This window comes from Piliocolobus tephrosceles, chromosome 2 (genome assembly GCF_002776525.5).
Source record: "Piliocolobus tephrosceles isolate RC106 chromosome 2, ASM277652v3, whole genome shotgun sequence".
Taxonomy (NCBI): domain Eukaryota; kingdom Metazoa; phylum Chordata; class Mammalia; order Primates; family Cercopithecidae; genus Piliocolobus; species Piliocolobus tephrosceles.
The window spans coordinates 152400699-152417605 of NC_045435.1; the positions used below are offsets into that span (position 1 = coordinate 152400699).

The following is a 16907-nucleotide window of genomic DNA, read 5'->3' on the forward strand; positions in this document are numbered from 1 at the left end:
TGTTAGACCTAAAACCATAAAAGCCCTTCTTTTCAAGAAGAAAACGTAGGCAATACCATTCAGAAAATAGGCATAGGCAAGGACTTCATGTCTAAAACACCAAAAGCAATGGCAACAAAAGCCAAAATTGACAAATGGGATCTAATTAAACCAAAGAGCTTCTGCACAGCAAAAGAAACTATCATCAGAGTGAACAGGCAACCTACAGAATGGGAGAAAATTTTTACAATCTACCCATCTGACAAAGGGCTAATATCCATATTCTGCAAAGAACTTAAACAAATTTGCAAGAAAAAAATCAAACAACCCCATCAAAAAGTGGGTGAAGGATATGAACAGACACTTCTCAAAAGAAGACATTTATGCAGCCAACAGCCACATGAAAAAATGCTCATCACTGGCCATCGGACAAATGCAAATCAAAACCACAATGAGATACCATCTCACACCAGTTAGAATGGCAATCATTAAAAAGTCAGGAAACAACAGGTGCTGGAGAGGATGTGGAGAAATAGGAACACTTTTACACTGTTGGTGGGACTGTAAACTAGTTCAACCATTGTGGAAGACAGTGTGGCGATTCCTCAAAAATCTAAAACTAGAAATACCATTTGACCCAGCCATCCCATTACTGGGTATATACCCAAAGGATTATAAATCATGCTGCTATAAAGACACATGCACACATATGTTTATTGCAGCACTATTCATAATAGCAAAGACTTGGAACCAATCCAAATGTCCATCAATGATAGACTGGTTTAAGAAAATGTGGCACATATACACCACGGAATACTATGCAGTCATAAAAAAGGATGAGTTCATGTCCTTTGTAGGGACATGGATGAAGCTGGAAACCATCATTCTGAGCAAACTATCACAAGGACAGAAAACCAAACACCGTATGTTCTCACTCATAGGTGGGAATTGAACAATGAGAACACTTGGACACAGGAAGGGGAACATCACACATCAGGGCCTGTCTTAGGGTTGGGGGAGGGGGGAAGGATAACATTAGGAGATATACCCAATGTAAATGATGAGTTAATGGGTGCAGCACACCAGCATGGCACATGTATACATATGTAACAAACCTGCACATTGTGCACATATACCCTAGAACTTAAAGTATAATAAAAAATAAAATAAAAAAGAAATCATGTTTCAAACAGGCTTTGCATTTTGCATGTTCACCTGCAGATCCTGGGGGTGCTGTGGGGGCCTGGGGAATTTTGATGAATTTCCTCTCTGCTGTTTTGGAGAATTTGGAAAATAGCTGACTGAGCATTTTGCAGGCACATTCTGGCTGTGGATGTGCAAAGCTGTGATGCAGTGAGTTGTAGGGTCCCTGAGCTGGAGTCGGCTCCTCTCCAATGGACAAAAATGCACTCTTTACTTGCCAACATTCTTAGTGTCTTAAAAAAGAAGACTTTTTTCCTGCTGAAGAAAGGCAAAAATTATTTGGCACCTAGTACCCACAAATTGACCATGGGAATTTCCAAGGTGGCAGCTGCTGCTATGTGCAAAACTTAACTTGTCTCTTGTCAGGCCCCCAGGAAAGTTTGGCAAGAGTAACTGAAAAGACATGAGAGGTGATGAAGCCTCTTGTTTTCAGCAAGTGGGATTTATTCAGACACTTTGGTTGCTCTCAACAAGCACTTGGGGTGTTTTAGGCAAACAAAGAGTTACAGGGAGAAATTAAAACCACAGAGAGTAGATATGTAAGCATTGCAACCATGGAGCCACTGGAAACACAGCTCAGAGAAAGCTAAACAGGAGGAAGAACAGAGGAGGGGACTGGGCTGGAGAGCACAGGAAGAGCCTCCGTGGGTCCCTGGAGCCCTACATCTGCCCAGAGAATGAGGTTGCTGCTGTAGGAGCCCATTGCACCAAGAGCCTCCCCACCCATACAGCTTTGGACTGATACATACTTTCTTCACTTTTTATCTTGATTGATTAGGGTCCACCGGGGCTTCCTGGCAAGACAGGACCAAAGGGAGAAAAGGTATGAACCGAACCACTACTTTCTTTAGCCCTTCTTTTCTTGGTATTTCCAGCCTGTTTTCTGGGTGTCCCACTGAGAATTTCCTAGTTGAGATTTCCAGACATGTGCCTTGGTGTGGGAGGCTGGGTTTCATGATGGCTGAGCTGCTGCGTCACCTATGAGATACCACTGGTGTATTTTGACTTAGCCCACTGACATGGCAGTGGGGCCGTGAGCAGCAGCCAAGCAGCTGAGCCACATGGCCATGCCCAGTCATCAGCTCTACTAAGTCTTCTGCTTCCAGAACGTCTCTTCCAAAGCAGCCTCTCCTTACCTGTCTTCTCCATCCATAGGGGGAGCTTGGCCGACCAGGAAGGAAGGTATGGTCTGCACTGTTCTGTGAGTGTCACATGGGCATCTGTGCTCCACGTGCATGTGTGTGCATGCGCTCCTAGGGATGGGGGACCAGCAGTGCACTTCAGTGGCCACTGATACCCAGGTGGACAGCGAGGGTGCTGCCATCTCGATGCAGGTGGACAGCGAGGGTGCTGCCGTCTCGATGGTGACAATAGTAACCTTGCCCTTTCTGTCAACTTCTTTGTTCAGGAGCAGGAGCCTGCTACTGCCAGGCGTTCAGACTTCTTCCAGGGGCTGCCAAGCCTGGCCACATTCCACCCCTCTCACTTCCCACCCCAACCCCAGACCATCTCATTCTGCTACCCATCAGAGAAACCCTTCATAGCTCCAACCAGTGACACAGAATGACTCTTACTGTCTATTTGATTACATTTGAATAAAGTGCCAGAGCAGACAGAAACAAATGGCTTTTGCTTTTTGGCTCAGCTGAAATAAATGGAGGTTACTTAAGGTCACAGTGACTCTGAGTGAACCAAACACATGTTATCAAGGCTCTCATTAGTGTCAAGAGGGAGTAAATCAGCAGCCTATTGTATTTACTGAGGTCAGTGGATACTGGCACTGAATTTCTAGGTCTTGATTATAGACAGGGGTGCAAAACTTTGCCAAGAAAGATATCCATGGCTCTAAATATAAATTACTGTATTTCTTGTTAAATGGTTTATTAAATGGTTTCATTGTCCACAAATTCCTTAGACAGAGTTTTGCAAGACAAAGTTACAACTCTTTAGGGCACAGATGAAAACTATAGCCAAGGCACAGCGGCTGTCTGAAGTGCTGGGGTGGTCTCCATGGCAGTGGTCAAAGGATATTCTGCTGTAGTGTCCATGCTCAGGCCTAACAAGGACTATGATTGATTAGTGATGTGTGCCACAAATGTGGGAGGCAACAGTAGAAACCAGTACACGTGCCAGCATTTGGCATGTCTGGGTTAGGGGCTGAGCCCTTCGCATCTCTAGCTAACTGTGAAATTAGCTAATGGGCACAAGGTCAAGATAGGCCCTTAGCACCTGCACCCACTCTCTCTTGCAGGGCTTGCTCTTCCATAGCCCTGGCTTAGGCAGAGGCAGAGGTGACATGTACCACGTGCAAGTGAATACATTATTATGGGACCACTCTCGGGAGGAGCCTGTAGAGGGAATGGGAGAAGCCAGGCAAGGGTGTGGTATCAGGTGAAGTCCAGCTTTAGCAGTCTGATCCCCTAGGGGGAGCTTGAGAGTGTGAACTGCCCAAAGTTAAGGGAGCTGGGCTATTGGCTGCAGGAAGGGGAGTTACATAAATTACTGGGCAGCTCCAACTGCTCAAGGGCAAACCGCAGCTACAGGTTGCAGAAATGAGCTGTTAGCAGCAAGGAAGGTAGCCTCTGGGCGATGGGCACTCTGAGCAGGTCAAAAAGACCTTGAAAGAGTGCTGACAACATCTGCTACTGCTCCCCAAATGTAATCCTATCTCATTCCATAGCACGTCCTTGGGAAGAACCCATTGGAATGCAGGGGACTTTTGGGTGGGGGTGGGTAGAAGTGATAAAAATTGAAAAACCAAGTTTAGAATCCCTTTCTCACCGCTCTCCATTTCTTGAGAAGAGTGAGGTCTTGTTTGGTGATGCAGTGTGACACCAAGGGCTTGTCAGGCCATCAGTCTTTGGAGAGTGGGGATGAAGGTCATAGTAGCCATGTTTAGAGACTCCACTCTCTCCTCTGGGCCCCAGAGACAAGACATATTTATTAGAAGTAAAGAAACAAACCCGGTTGCCCTGACTTTTGTTCTTGGTCTTTGAAGGGTAGACCTGGCCCCCCAGGTGTTCCTGGCATGCCTGGGCCCATCGGTTGGCCAGGCCCTGAAGGACCCAGGGTAAGTGTGGCATGCTCTCAGGGCTCATGTGGTATCAAAACAAGAGGGGGGAAGACGGCAGCTTTCCTGGCTCCTGGCATATAGTCAGGGAATCCCTTCTTCAAGAGGGGGAAGAAGAAGAGAGCTTAAGGGCCCCTGATATTTCCTCCTTCACTTGGCTTGCAAGACCTTGGTCAGTGCAACAGCTCTGCTCCTGTGGGAGGAGAAATAGGGGGCTGATCTCCTCTTCTACAGGGGCCCTGGTTCTCCTTTGTCCTACGAACTAGCACCCCACTCTGGTTTCCCTGAGATGACCTAAGAGGGGTTTGTGTCTGGGAAGCTCTTGCCTGTCATGCTGACCTGGCAGGGAATGGAGAGTTGAGTGGGTGTTGTTGGCTGGCTGAAGGATGGAAATCCTACATTCAGAGAGGGATTGCTGAGTGCTGATGAAATCTCCTTCCTCAGTCAGGCTATGGAAAGCAAGCACATCCCCATCTGTGCCTCTGTTTTTCTCACTGGTAGTCGTAGACTAGAGAATTCAGAGGCATGGCTCGGAGTTTTATCTGCAGAAGTCAGAGCTGGGCAGGTGAATCTCACCATCTGCTCTGATTCATTTATTGGCTATATTATGGCAGCGGAAAACTGTGTTTCCAGTCCTCTTAGGAAAAGTCCCAAGGATGTTTTCAAAATCCTCTGCATAGAGCTGAGCTGTCCTGCACAGCATCCAGTGGCCACATGTGACCCTCAAGTCTGTAGAATGTTGCTAGTGCTACTGTGGAACTGAATTTTTAAATTTTAACTGTTTAAATTTCAAAACCTTTACTAAATTCAGTTATTTGAAAACGTTAAAGTATTTTTGGAGCAACTTGAATGTATGAATCCGCTTTTTCAACTATAAATGTTACGATCTCTAAATACAGATCAAATATTTTGGATGAAAATTTAGCACCTGAATGGAGATATGTAAATGTAAATTACACAGCAGATTTCAAGTACTTATTATGAAAAACACAATGTAAAATATCTCAATAATTTTTATATAGATTACAAGTTGGGATGATTAGATTAATTAGATTAAAGGAGATCTATTAAAATTAACTTCATTCGTTTAGTTTTACTTAAGGTGACCTCTTTTAAAAGTTTTAAATTAAGTATGTGGCTCACCTTATATTTCTACTGGTTAGTACTGGTATAGAGTATTTTTAGTACAGAGGGTGGGTGCTGGAAGTCCCAACCACAAGTCATTCTGAGGACCCTTCCTATGCGAAGAGCAAAGCAGGCAATGTTTTTTGCATGTGTTGACACCTTGTTTTCTGAGGCCCCAGTTCCCTCATGCCTCCTCCGCTACTCTCTCACTATCCTTGCTAGGAAAATACCAAGTATGGCCACATACAACATCTTAGTGAGCAGTTGGTGTGGAGATCTGCTTCACCTTGGGTATTTTCATTTTATGTTTAATCTTAAACACAAGAATGAAATGTGGAGTATGAAGCTTTGAGACCCCGGGAGGGAGAAAGTGGGCGCAACTGGGGTCCTCAGATTTACAAGCCAGCCCTAATATCCCCAGTTCCTTCCCAGTCTTGCCTGTGACTCTGCTGGTTCAGTTTCTCTAAAAAATATCATCATGGGTCTTTTCTTCTTTATCTTCTAATTCGCACAGGGTGAAAAAGGTGACCTGGGTATGATGGGCTTGCCAGGGTCAAGAGGACCAATGGGCTCCAAGGTCAGTGTGTGGTCTGGATGGACGTTCCCAGATCTTCTCTGTAAGACTCTGGAGCAGCTGCTGTCTACAAACATAGGGACTGGGTGGGGCTGCCGTCCTGGACTAGGGAATGTCATGGATATTGGAGAGCCTGCCTTTACCAGCCCTTTGGAGAACATCATGCCCTGGGATGCGGAGACATAGGAATGCCATTCCTGCTGTTCTCTTGGGCAGGAAGCACCAAGCTTCTGGACATCAGAGCAGATGGAAACCTTTGATCAGGCCTTTGCAGGGTGATAAGAGTAATGCTCCTTTTAGGCCTGGTATAACCACAACCCTCTGGGACATCTTTGTGTTTGGTGCTGTAACCCCACTAAAACTCACAGTGCAATGTGGAGACACACCTTACCACCACAGTCAGGGATTCCTCCTATTCTTGCACCAAACTCAAAAGTTCTACAGGGCTGGTTGTAACTGTACCTTCTGCTTTCTTTTAGGGCTACCCTGGATCCAGAGGGGAAAAGGTTAGTGCCTTTCTGGGATGGTGTTACAGAGCCTGGTCTGGGCTACTGGCTCTGGAATCAGAGTCGTGCAGAGGATGGGCCTAGGTCTCTCTTTAGTCTGCAACTGAAGCCACCATCCCTAGCTATTCCCTGCCCTTTGTCAGTGGACTGAGAGAGAAGTGAGGGACCTCCTGAAACAGGGCAAGCTGGTAAGAGAAGGGCTCCCCATAGAGGCAGAGGCCCCTCATGTGGAGCACATAAGCAAATGAAGGTCGTGCCAGGTGGACAACAAGCACAGTTTGCATGGGGTGCTGGAGGAAATTGGTGATGCATGTCTTTAGGCCAAGCTTCCACCACACAACCTTCTGACCTGGCCAAAAACCAAATCAAAACCAGCATCAACCTGTGGACCAATTTCCTACAGGATGAGAGAGGATTTGGGGCCCAGAATTTTCTGTGAGTTTTCCTTTATGAATGCAAGAGGTCTTCAGGGTTCAACAAAAAGTAGATCACAAAGCATTCCTTCCCTGGACAAGTCACCTGATATCTCCGAGCCTATTTCTTCACTTGTAAAATGAGGGTTTTGCTTTAGGGAGCTTTTCAGTTTGAAATGCTTGAATTTCCCTCCCAGGATATTAACTCATTGACTTTGTCCTGTGGTTTCTTCCTAGGGATCCAGAGGTGAAAAGGGTGACTTGGGTCCCAAAGGAGAAAAGGTAATGGAGAAAATCTTTCCATAGAAATGATAAATCAATGCAAGTAGCAGCCCCCACCCACCCCCATCTGTGGACTGATGATGGACTGATGGACACACCTCTATCTTTAAAATGACCAACGAAGCCTGTCCACAGCCGTTTCAGGTGTTATTTCAGAGGCAGTCACATTATTTGTTGCTCTTTTCACAGGGTTTCCCAGGATTTCCTGGAATGTTGGGGCAGAAAGTAAGTAACCTTGAGGTAGTGAAAATAGACCTCAGTAAAAATATCAGGTCCTCCAAGCACAACAAAAAGAGCTCTGCCTCCTTGTCTATCAGCCAGGGATGGTGGGTTTAACCCTGGAAACTTCTGGTTTCGGATGGGAAGAAAGTTGCTTTTCACCCTGGGGAGAGGGTGGCGGGATGGTCTGGGGCCTCCCTCTAGCTCAATGGGAAGAAAAGGACAACCCATCTGGGTTTTGGGTTTTTGTTTGTTTTTGCTTTTTTGCTTTTTCTACCTCTTAGAGGGCTGTGGTCCCATTCAAATGCAGAAACCTTTCTCACAAGGCACTCAGATCTGAGCCACAAGGGTCAAAGCCCCTCTCAGCACACAGGCCCCAGTGTAAGGCACGGGTGTCTTTAGCTTAAGGTCACTGTGCCTTATTGCAGTCCTTCTTCAAGGGCGGTGCACATACTGCCAGAAGGACACAAAAGTATTTGAACTGAAGACTGCTAACATTTTTTAATAGTTAAATTTCATATTTAAATAGTTAAATATTGGCCAGACATGGTGCCTCATGCCTGTAATCTCAGCACTTTGGGAGGCCGAGGTGAGCAGATGGCTTGAGCCTAGGAGTTTGAGACTAGCCTGGGCATCATGGTGAAATCGCATTTCTATCAAGAAAAATATACAAAACATTAGCTGGGCATGGTAGTGTGCACCTGTAGTGCCAGATACTTAGGAAGCTGAGGCGGAGGATGGCCTGAGCCCAGGAGTCAAAGCTGCAGTAAGCCATGATTGCACCACTGCACTCCAGCCTGGGCCACTGAGGCAGACCCTGTCTCAATAAATAAATAAATAGTTAAATATTTAATGGATATCTTGCTTGGGACAAGGCTTAATAAAAAAGGAATCCATTTCAGGTAACTTAAAGAAAATTAGTTATATAAGCAAATTAATGGAAATGTTAAAAGAGGGAAAGCAGTTTTACTTAAAAATGTTTAGATTAGCTTTTCATTCAGGGCAACAGTGAACGTCAAAGAATAATAAATTACTGTAAAATTAAGTATGGCAGCTTCTCTGTCCTCTGCACCATTTACTAGACTTCCCATCTGAAGAGTTGTCTTCCCCTTTTATGACAGGCTGTTTTAAGATAGAGCTGATGTGATGACCACAATTAGGTCTTGGGAGAGAAATTAGATCAAGAAATTCCTGACTGCTTCCCAGCCAATGGAGAAACGGGCTACACTTCCTTCTGCCAATCCCTGAAAAAAAAATTCTGCTTGTGCTGCTGTTTTCTTCCAGCCGTAAAGACATCCCTGAGCCTCTCTAAACAGCCAGGGAAAAACTGCAAACATCTCCATGGCCATGTAGCATCCATCCTATCCTCTCACACTCTCCCATTCCCTAGAGAATGTTGAAGGATGCGTGGGTTGGAAAGAAATCATAGATTTAAGGACAATTCTTGGTGAAACAAGACATTGGTGGGTTGGGTAGGGACACACTGGCTGAGTTGACAGATAATTTCAGAGCTTTACGCTTGATCCTTTCCATATACAGGTGTTCCCTGGAATATTGCATTGTGTTATACCTCCTCTGACTGCCGCGTGAAAAAGTGCCTGGGTGTTTTTTGTTCTCTCTCAGTGGCTGGGCAGCTCTTCATGGGAACTGGCTGCTGACTAGCACTCATGGTTGCTATTGCTAAATTTTTCTTGTTGGCGGTGCATTCTGGGCTGTTGGGGGATTACTGGAGATAGGAATGAAGCGCCCTGTGGGTTCATGACCCAAAGAAACAGTAAGTGGGGCCGGAATCCATGTAGAAGAAAATGGGGAAGAAGGAGAGAAACTAAGATGGAGAAATGGGTTTTGTGAAATATTGGCCTTAAACTATGAAATTCTGCAATGAGTACATTGGGTTTTGATGGTTCAACATAGAGCTTTACAAACAGGAATATTGTTTCCATTGTTCTCCATGCCTTTTTCAATAATTATATTGAATATCTGAACGTATGTTTGGAACATCTCTGCCCACAGAAGAGCTTTCATCTAAATCAAATGGCAGTGAGCTGGAACTCAAACCAATGCTTACTAAGAGTGGGCAAGCACATACTCCTAAGGAAGAGTCATTAAATGAGTAGAAACTTCCCAAAGATGACAGTTGGCAAAACTGTGTCCAGTCATTTAAAAACTTCCAGATTTGAATTTGTGCTAAAAACAACACATAAGAAAACACAACATAAAATTGCAACTAGAAGGAAAGCATTTTCCCGGAAAGCGTTTTCCCAGACAGCTTGTAGTAAGTAGCACGGGCATGCTGTGCTGGATGCCCCAGCCTCTCACTGCCTGTTCTGGGTGATGATTTGTCTCTCCTATTTGGCCATCAAAATGTGTGCTGCTCCACACCTGTCCCTCTCAGGTAACAGATAACCCACTTAGAATTACCTTCTTCCTTCCCTCCTCTTCCTTGAAAGACATGTCTGCCTTTCTCATGACTTCATCACTCTCCCAACCTTCCAGGACAGCCCAGTTGGCATAGATTCAGAATGATCAAGTAGACTGCCCTCGTAGCCCATGACTAGCTAGACCTGTGTAGATGTGCCCACTCCACATGCCCTAAGTCCTCTCTTGCTTCTCTTTCCTTCTTTCCAGGGTGAAATGGGTCCAAAAGGTGAACCTGGGATAGCAGGACACCGAGGACCCACGGGAAGACCAGGAAAACGAGGCAAGCAGGTAAGGATCCCAGGGCTTACCACCCACCTGATGTCAGAACTTCCTGACCTGGCTGTGTGTGGAGTGGCAGGCAGGTGGCTTTAATCAGAGATATTCTGTAGACCTAGACTCCAGTGTCCTCTGGGCTAGCAGACAGGAGCAGCACCACTTCCAGAAGCTGCTGGCATCTCTAGGCTAGCCATAGTTGGAAGTGGATGGGATAGGATGCTCCATTAGAACTGTGCCAAGGCCAGAAGCAAGAGTAGATATTTGGTTCATAAAAACAAGTCTGTCTTAACCAAAGCAGCTAGGAATGGAAGGCAGATATGGTCATTTACCCAGACAACCTATTTTATGCTTCAATGTCCCAGACACAAATGAAGTTTTAAAGACGAGCCTAGATATTTTCCTGCTGTTAAGAGGTCTTCTGGGTCTCAACAATAGGGTGGTTTTTCCCTACTCAGGCCTCCAATTTGTAAGTGACCTTTTTTCTTGGATTTATTAACATGCTTGAGGCAATTGTTCATTCTGAACTTCTCCTGGTCAGAAAGCTCTTGTGTTAAGCCATGTGATGTGACATGACTGCTCTAGAGACAGCCTTGGCTGTCTTATATATAATCCTGAGAGGTAAACATCTTTGGACAGAAGCTTTTTCCATTCTTTTACTTATTTCCTTAGGCTATATCTGTGGCCCACAAACTTAATCTTACATCAAGATCACCTGGGGGTGGGGCCGGTGATTAAATACAGATGTACAGATTCCTCCACATCAGGTGCAATGGTTGTAGTTCCAAGCTTGCCACTTCTTGTCTCCAGTGCCTAGGCCTTATTTTCCAAAGACCATAATATAATTGACCTGGAATGAACTTTCAGCATGGGTTTGGTTATTTTTTTTAAGCTCCATGTGATTTTAATGTACAGCCAGGATTCAGCACCATAATAACACTATGAAGCCAATTCTGGTCTTTTCCCAATCAATTTAGAAAGAACACAGGCTCCAACCTGGAAAATGGAGACTGCACAGTAACTTTCAAAGTTACAGTCTTCCAGTCCAGTTTTCAAACTTTGATCATGGGTAGCAGGGTCATGGTTTCACAATAATGCCACAGATACCAGTTTCTTAAAAGTAGGCTTAGATAAAAAAGGAAAAAAATGGGGGAGAAATCTTTTCTTGTATCACTTTATCCCGTCCCAACGAATTCCATTCATAATATTTTAAGCTTGGGGTTCCAGAAGCTTCCTGGCTTCCTTCTGTCTTGGGCAGTGTTTGTCTTTTCCTAGTTCCCGGTAATAACCAAAGCCAGGAAGGCCATTTATTGAGCCTACTGAGACTGATTCCATTGGAATCGTGAAAGCTACACCAAAACCACATCTGGGAGCTCAGAGAAGTTAGAGAAATGAGTCCAAGCTTTCGACAAGACATTGTGAACAACCCGAGGATGCTGCAAACCCTCCGTGTTGGTGTCTCTCCAGTTGGCAGATAGCAAGTTGTTAGCCTTAGAAGCCTGCTGCGGTACTTGTTTTTATCATGAATTAATCTCCCAGCTTAGAGTCTTACATACTCTTTGTTTGTTGGCCAGTAGTGCTGAGAGTCTCTGAAAGTTATTGTTAAGTCAATTCAAAGCCAAAAATCAGAAATTCAGAAGGGATCTCAGATAGTAATTTCTGTGCCCGAAGGATTACAGAGACCACTTAATCCAGTCTCCTCAGGTTATTCACAAGGAAGCTGAGCGTCAGGGAGGTGGAGCTGCTTGCCCAAGACCCCTCCACGAAGTCAGCTTCAAAGCCAGGGTTAGAATCCAGAGAGTTGAGTTGAGACCAACTTTCCCTACATGACTTTTTCTCTCAGCTACCTTCATGCTTCAGGACTTGCCTTCGGGCAAGCCCAGGAAAGCAGCTGTTGACTTTCTTATAAAAATTTTCTCGGTTGGGCGTGGCGACTCATGCCTATAATCCCAGCACTTTGGGAGGCTGAGGCACGCGGATCACCTGAGGTCAGGAGTTTGAGACCAGCCTGGCCAACATATAGTGAAACCCCGCCTCTACTAAAAAATACAAAAATTAGCTGGGCATGGTGGTGCATGTGTCTAGTCCCAGCTACTTGGGAAGCTGAGGCAGGAGTCGCTTGAACCCAGGAGGCAGATGTTACAGTGAGCTAAGATCACGCCACTGCACTCCAGCTTGGGTGACAGAGCAAGACTCCATCTCTCAAAAAAAAAAAAAAAAAAAAGAAAAAAATCTTCTCCTGCCATGTCTGTTTAAAATGAAAAACAAAACACAAAAACCTTCAGTAACTGAGAAACAATTTCCTTGAGAGAGATCACACAACTTTATGGCAAATAAGGAATAAAGAATGCCTTTCCTGGAAAGCTCTACTCAGTGATTCCTGCTGATAGAGATATGGCTCATTCTGAGCGATGGCCGATAAGAGGAATATTCCATTACTGCTGGTGTCAGAATGAAGGAGCATTTCCAGCTCCTTCAAACTTTGGCACTTCCTGTGCTCAGAGCCAGCTGACAAGGCCGTTAGAAAAACAAGCCTGAACTGTGGCTATATTAAGATGGTATGACTTCCTTTGCCATGCTGGGACCCAGCTTGGTTACTACAGGGAATGCTTCAGCTTGGGCTGAGGCTTAAGAACTCCCTCCATAAACATGAAATCAGAAATAAACTCTGACCTCACGGATCCCATATTCAGAGTTCAAGAACTCCTTGGACATTACCAAGAGGGCTCCCAGTGCCATGTGGACAAGGCGGCAGGTCACCTGTCACCGTTGTGGCTGGAAAGGAGTCCCAAGCATGCCTGCTCCCCAGATTTGAGAAATATTACATTTCATCAGGTGGGCAAGCCTGCCAAGGCGCAAGTGTAGTAAGAAGAACCAGGCCAAAAATGTCATGTGTCAATCACTGCTCTGATTAGGCCTGAGGCAAGAGCAGACAATTAGCAAATTGCTCAGGGGAAGAGTCAATAGCATGTACCAGCCTTGGTTTCGGGGTGACTCCTAAGGGCAACCCTGAGGGAGAACGAAGAGCCCAGTCTTTGCTCTTGATGCTCCCAGAATAGGCAGAAAAGAGGACACTCTATATGGAACAGCTGTAGCCACAGGTGTGCCCTTTTTAATAAACCAGGACTTGTTTAACTATGTGAAACACATGGAACCAGGCCAGTTGCTGTGATAATTGGCTTGCCCCGCATAGCTCTTCATTCTGTGCAAACCACATTTTCACCTCTGAGATCTGTGTTACTCTCACAACAAACCTATGTGGGTATAAATTTACTGGTCCCATTTTTAAGATGACGAAACTGAGGTACAAAGCAATGACATGAATTACCCAGAGTCTCGAGGTCAAGGTGAAACCTCTGATTTACAGATCAGCAAAGCTGCCTACCTTTGTGTTTCTAGCATCTTTGTCCTCCCTCATTTCATCTGGGGAAAGGAGGTGAGCTAGACAGGTTCCAGCCTGTAGGGTGTGTATGTCTCATGGGGAGACATCAGTGAAATGACCACACAAATAATCCATATGCTATGATCTGGGATAAATGCCATGAAGGAAACAGGCTGAGTTATGAGAGCTTATGGTGGGGTGAACTGACTCTGTCCAGGAAGGTCAGGGAAGGCTTTGCCATAGGGCATTTGAGCTGAGAGCCAAAGGGTGAGTGACAGTTAACTAGGCTGGGGGGAAGGAGGAGATTTTGAGGCAGAGAGAAGGGTCTTGAGAAGGGGGATAATAGACATGGTGCCCTTGAAGACCAAAAAGGCCAAAAGGCTGGAATGAAGCTGGAAAGCCTGGCCATGCAAGGCTTCGGAGGTTGCGGTAAAGAGCTAAGTCTTTATCCTGAGTGTAATGGGAAGCCAATGAGTGAAAATAGCTCATTTCTAGGCCTCCATTTCCTCATCTGCCCGGGGCCTAGAGTAGATTTGTCTGGTTCCTTTGAGCTGCCATGTGTCACATTTGTAGGACAGAGCAAGAAGTAAGGTCTGCAAACTTGTAACCATCACTATCTCAAATGTCACTTGCCCTAAGCTTATTAAGAGCTTGATGGTCAAGACCTCTGGAGCTGCATCCCCCACTGGTTAAGTGCTCCTTAAGTGCAAGGTGATCTCTGACTTAGTGATAAATGGGGCAGGAAGCTTGCTATGTCGTGGTTTCATAACAGGTTCTGCCTTTCTCTCTGTCAGGGACAGAAAGGGGATAGTGGAGTTATGGGCCCACCCGGCAAGCCTGGGCCTTCTGGTCAACCTGGCCGTCCAGGCCCCCCAGGGCCCCCAGGCCCCCCATCTGCAGGTAAGAGCTACACTGCTTCACTTGATCCACTGTTGCAGTACTGGCCAGCCTCCCAGAGACAACACAAGGAAATGCCAGCAGTGATGCCTTGTGTTTCAAGTTAGAAACTGCCAGAGGCACTCCAGTATCTTTATAATTTCTCCACGATTTAGCTCATTCAACTCTCATGCAAGAGAGATAAATGCCATTCTGAATTTGTTTTAGCATTCTGAAGAACAAATAGAGGAAAGAAAAAAAGCACATTAATGATGTCATTTATACCTTAAGTGAAAAATAACAGGAACATATTTCATCAACTAATACCTTTTCCTAGATAAAAGTTTCATGGCTCCAAGCAATTCTCTTAAACCTAGAAGTAAAGGTGACATTGCAGGTTTTTCTGTCTTACAGTGTTATACAAGAGTCCTTATTTGTTTGCGATAGATACAGAAAGAGGCCGGGCATGGTGGCTCACACCTGTTATTTCACCACTTTGGGAGGCCTAGGCCGGCAGATCACTTGAAGTCAGGAGTTTGAGACCAGCCTGGCCAACCATGGCAAAATCCCTTCTCTACTGAAAATACAAAAATTAGCCTGGCGTGGGGGCACATAGCTGTAATCCCAGCTACTCTGAGGTTGAGGCAGAAGAATCACTTGAACCTTGGACATGGAGGTTGCAGTGAGCTGAGATTGTGCCATCTTCAAACTCTGTCTCAAAAACAAAAAAAAAGATATAGAAAGAAATTACTAAAATGAAATTAAAAAATAAAACATTGGCCGGGTACGGTGGCTCACGCCTGTAATTCCAGCACTTTGGGAGGCCGAGGTGGGCAGATCACAAGGTCAGGAGATCGAGACCATCCTGGCTAACACGGTGAAGCCCCGTCTCTACTAAAAATACAAAAAATTAGCCAGGTGTGGTGGCTGGCGCCTGTAGTCCCAGCTACTCGGGAAGCTGAGGCAGGAGAACGGCGTGAACCTGGGAGGCAGAGCTTGCAGTGAGCCAAGATCGTGCCACTTCACTCCAACCTGGGCCACAGAGCGAGACTCTAAATAAATAAATATATAATAAATAAATAAATAAAAATAAAAAGTCTGCTATTGAGAAGGGCATAGATATGCTGCTTCCTTGTTTGTTTTCGAGACAGAGCCTTGCTCTGTCACCCAGGCTGGAGTGCAGCGGTGCGATCTTGGCTCACTGCAACCTCTGCCTCCCGGGTTCAAGTGATTCTCCTGCCTCAGCCTCCCGAGTAGATGGGATTACAGGTGCCCGCCACCACACCTGGCTCATTCTTGTATTTTTAGTAGAGACGGGATTTCACCATGTTGGTCAGGCTGGTCTCGAACTCCTGACCTCGTGATCTGCCCATCTTGGCCTCCCAAAGTGCTGGGATTACAGGTGTGAGCCACCATGCCCAGTCACTGCTTCCTTCTTTTACCTCATTCAATTTTATTAGCTAAGCCCTTTATTTCGTTCCCTTGTCAGCTCATAGTAGGGGCTTTCACAGCACATCAACTGTATAAAGACAGTATCAAGATCATTTGTTGACTGCAACATTTTTTTGTCTGCAGTTATACAAAATGAATCCAAACAATTTGTATTCCAACTTTTTTCTTAAGAAAATGAAGACATTTATAATTCCATAGTGTATTCCCCCTCCTCCTGTGTTTATGGAAATATATTTGCAGCCACATCATGGGATGGGCAAGAAATGTCATATTTTGTTAGATGCTTTAAACTAAGTTCAGTCTGGCTCTGAGAGTCCAACCTGCTAGGATGCCGAAACATTTAATTCAGGCATTATTAGGATTTTCACTACTCTTCCAGCAACCACTAATGGGTTGGGCAAAGATCTTGGTGAATTATGGCAGAAAAATGTCAGGGAAGGTCCCTCTAACCTCAGTTCACCTCTAAAATCGAGTAGAAATAGAAATAGACTTGTCACCCAAGTCCCTGTGGTCCACAGATACTTGGAGGCTGCTGTTCTCATGCCATACGTGGGTATCAGAACATTTTCAAGGCTGGGAGTCCTGGTCCCCAGAGTTCAACTGTCCAAGGAGCACCCCACAACCATTCTTTCTGAGACCTGTGTCTTCCCCAGGATACTCTCCTGTCCCCGTCTAGGGAAGTCTTTCCTCTTCCATCCCTGACCCCCTCCTTCCTGGTACTCCTCATATACCCACACCCCAATTAGGAGCTTTGTCCTTCAGAGAACAGAAGGCAGAAAGAAAAGTTTGTTTCCAATAGTACCTGCTTTTAGCAAGGGCAAGAAAGCACAAACTCTTGCTACCTCCTTGAAATAGGGAGAGGAGGAAGGACATACTGGGAGAACAAACATTGATTAGTATGGGTAATAACTTATGTTTGCCACACCCGTTTCCATGTTGTTAGGGGAATCAGATCTGAGATGCAACCCAGGCCACGTGCCCACACTCCATAATTCAGTTTTGGAATTGGCTGGATGATCTGAATGGGGGTCCTTTGAACTAGTCCTCATCCTCTGTGGTTCTGGAAGGCAGGATGTCCCCCTGGAGTCCCATGACTGTGAGCTACCAACCCCAGAGACTGAGAGCATGGCCT

The 16907-nt window shown here is 45.4% G+C and overlaps 1 protein-coding gene across 1 annotated transcript in view; it reads left to right on the forward strand.

Moving 5' to 3' along the window:
- Window positions 1–16907, forward strand: part of COLQ (collagen like tail subunit of asymmetric acetylcholinesterase) — a 71031-nt gene that overhangs the window by 40767 nt on the left and 13357 nt on the right. The window contains exons 4-12 of the mRNA XM_023207385.1: window positions 1961–2005; window positions 2338–2364; window positions 4181–4252; window positions 5892–5954; window positions 6431–6457; window positions 7108–7152; window positions 7342–7377; window positions 10000–10080; window positions 14242–14347. Coding sequence (XP_023063153.1) covers window positions 1961–2005; window positions 2338–2364; window positions 4181–4252; window positions 5892–5954; window positions 6431–6457; window positions 7108–7152; window positions 7342–7377; window positions 10000–10080; window positions 14242–14347 — 502 coding nt within the window. The remainder of the gene's footprint in view (window positions 1–1960; window positions 2006–2337; window positions 2365–4180; window positions 4253–5891; window positions 5955–6430; window positions 6458–7107; window positions 7153–7341; window positions 7378–9999; window positions 10081–14241; window positions 14348–16907) is intronic.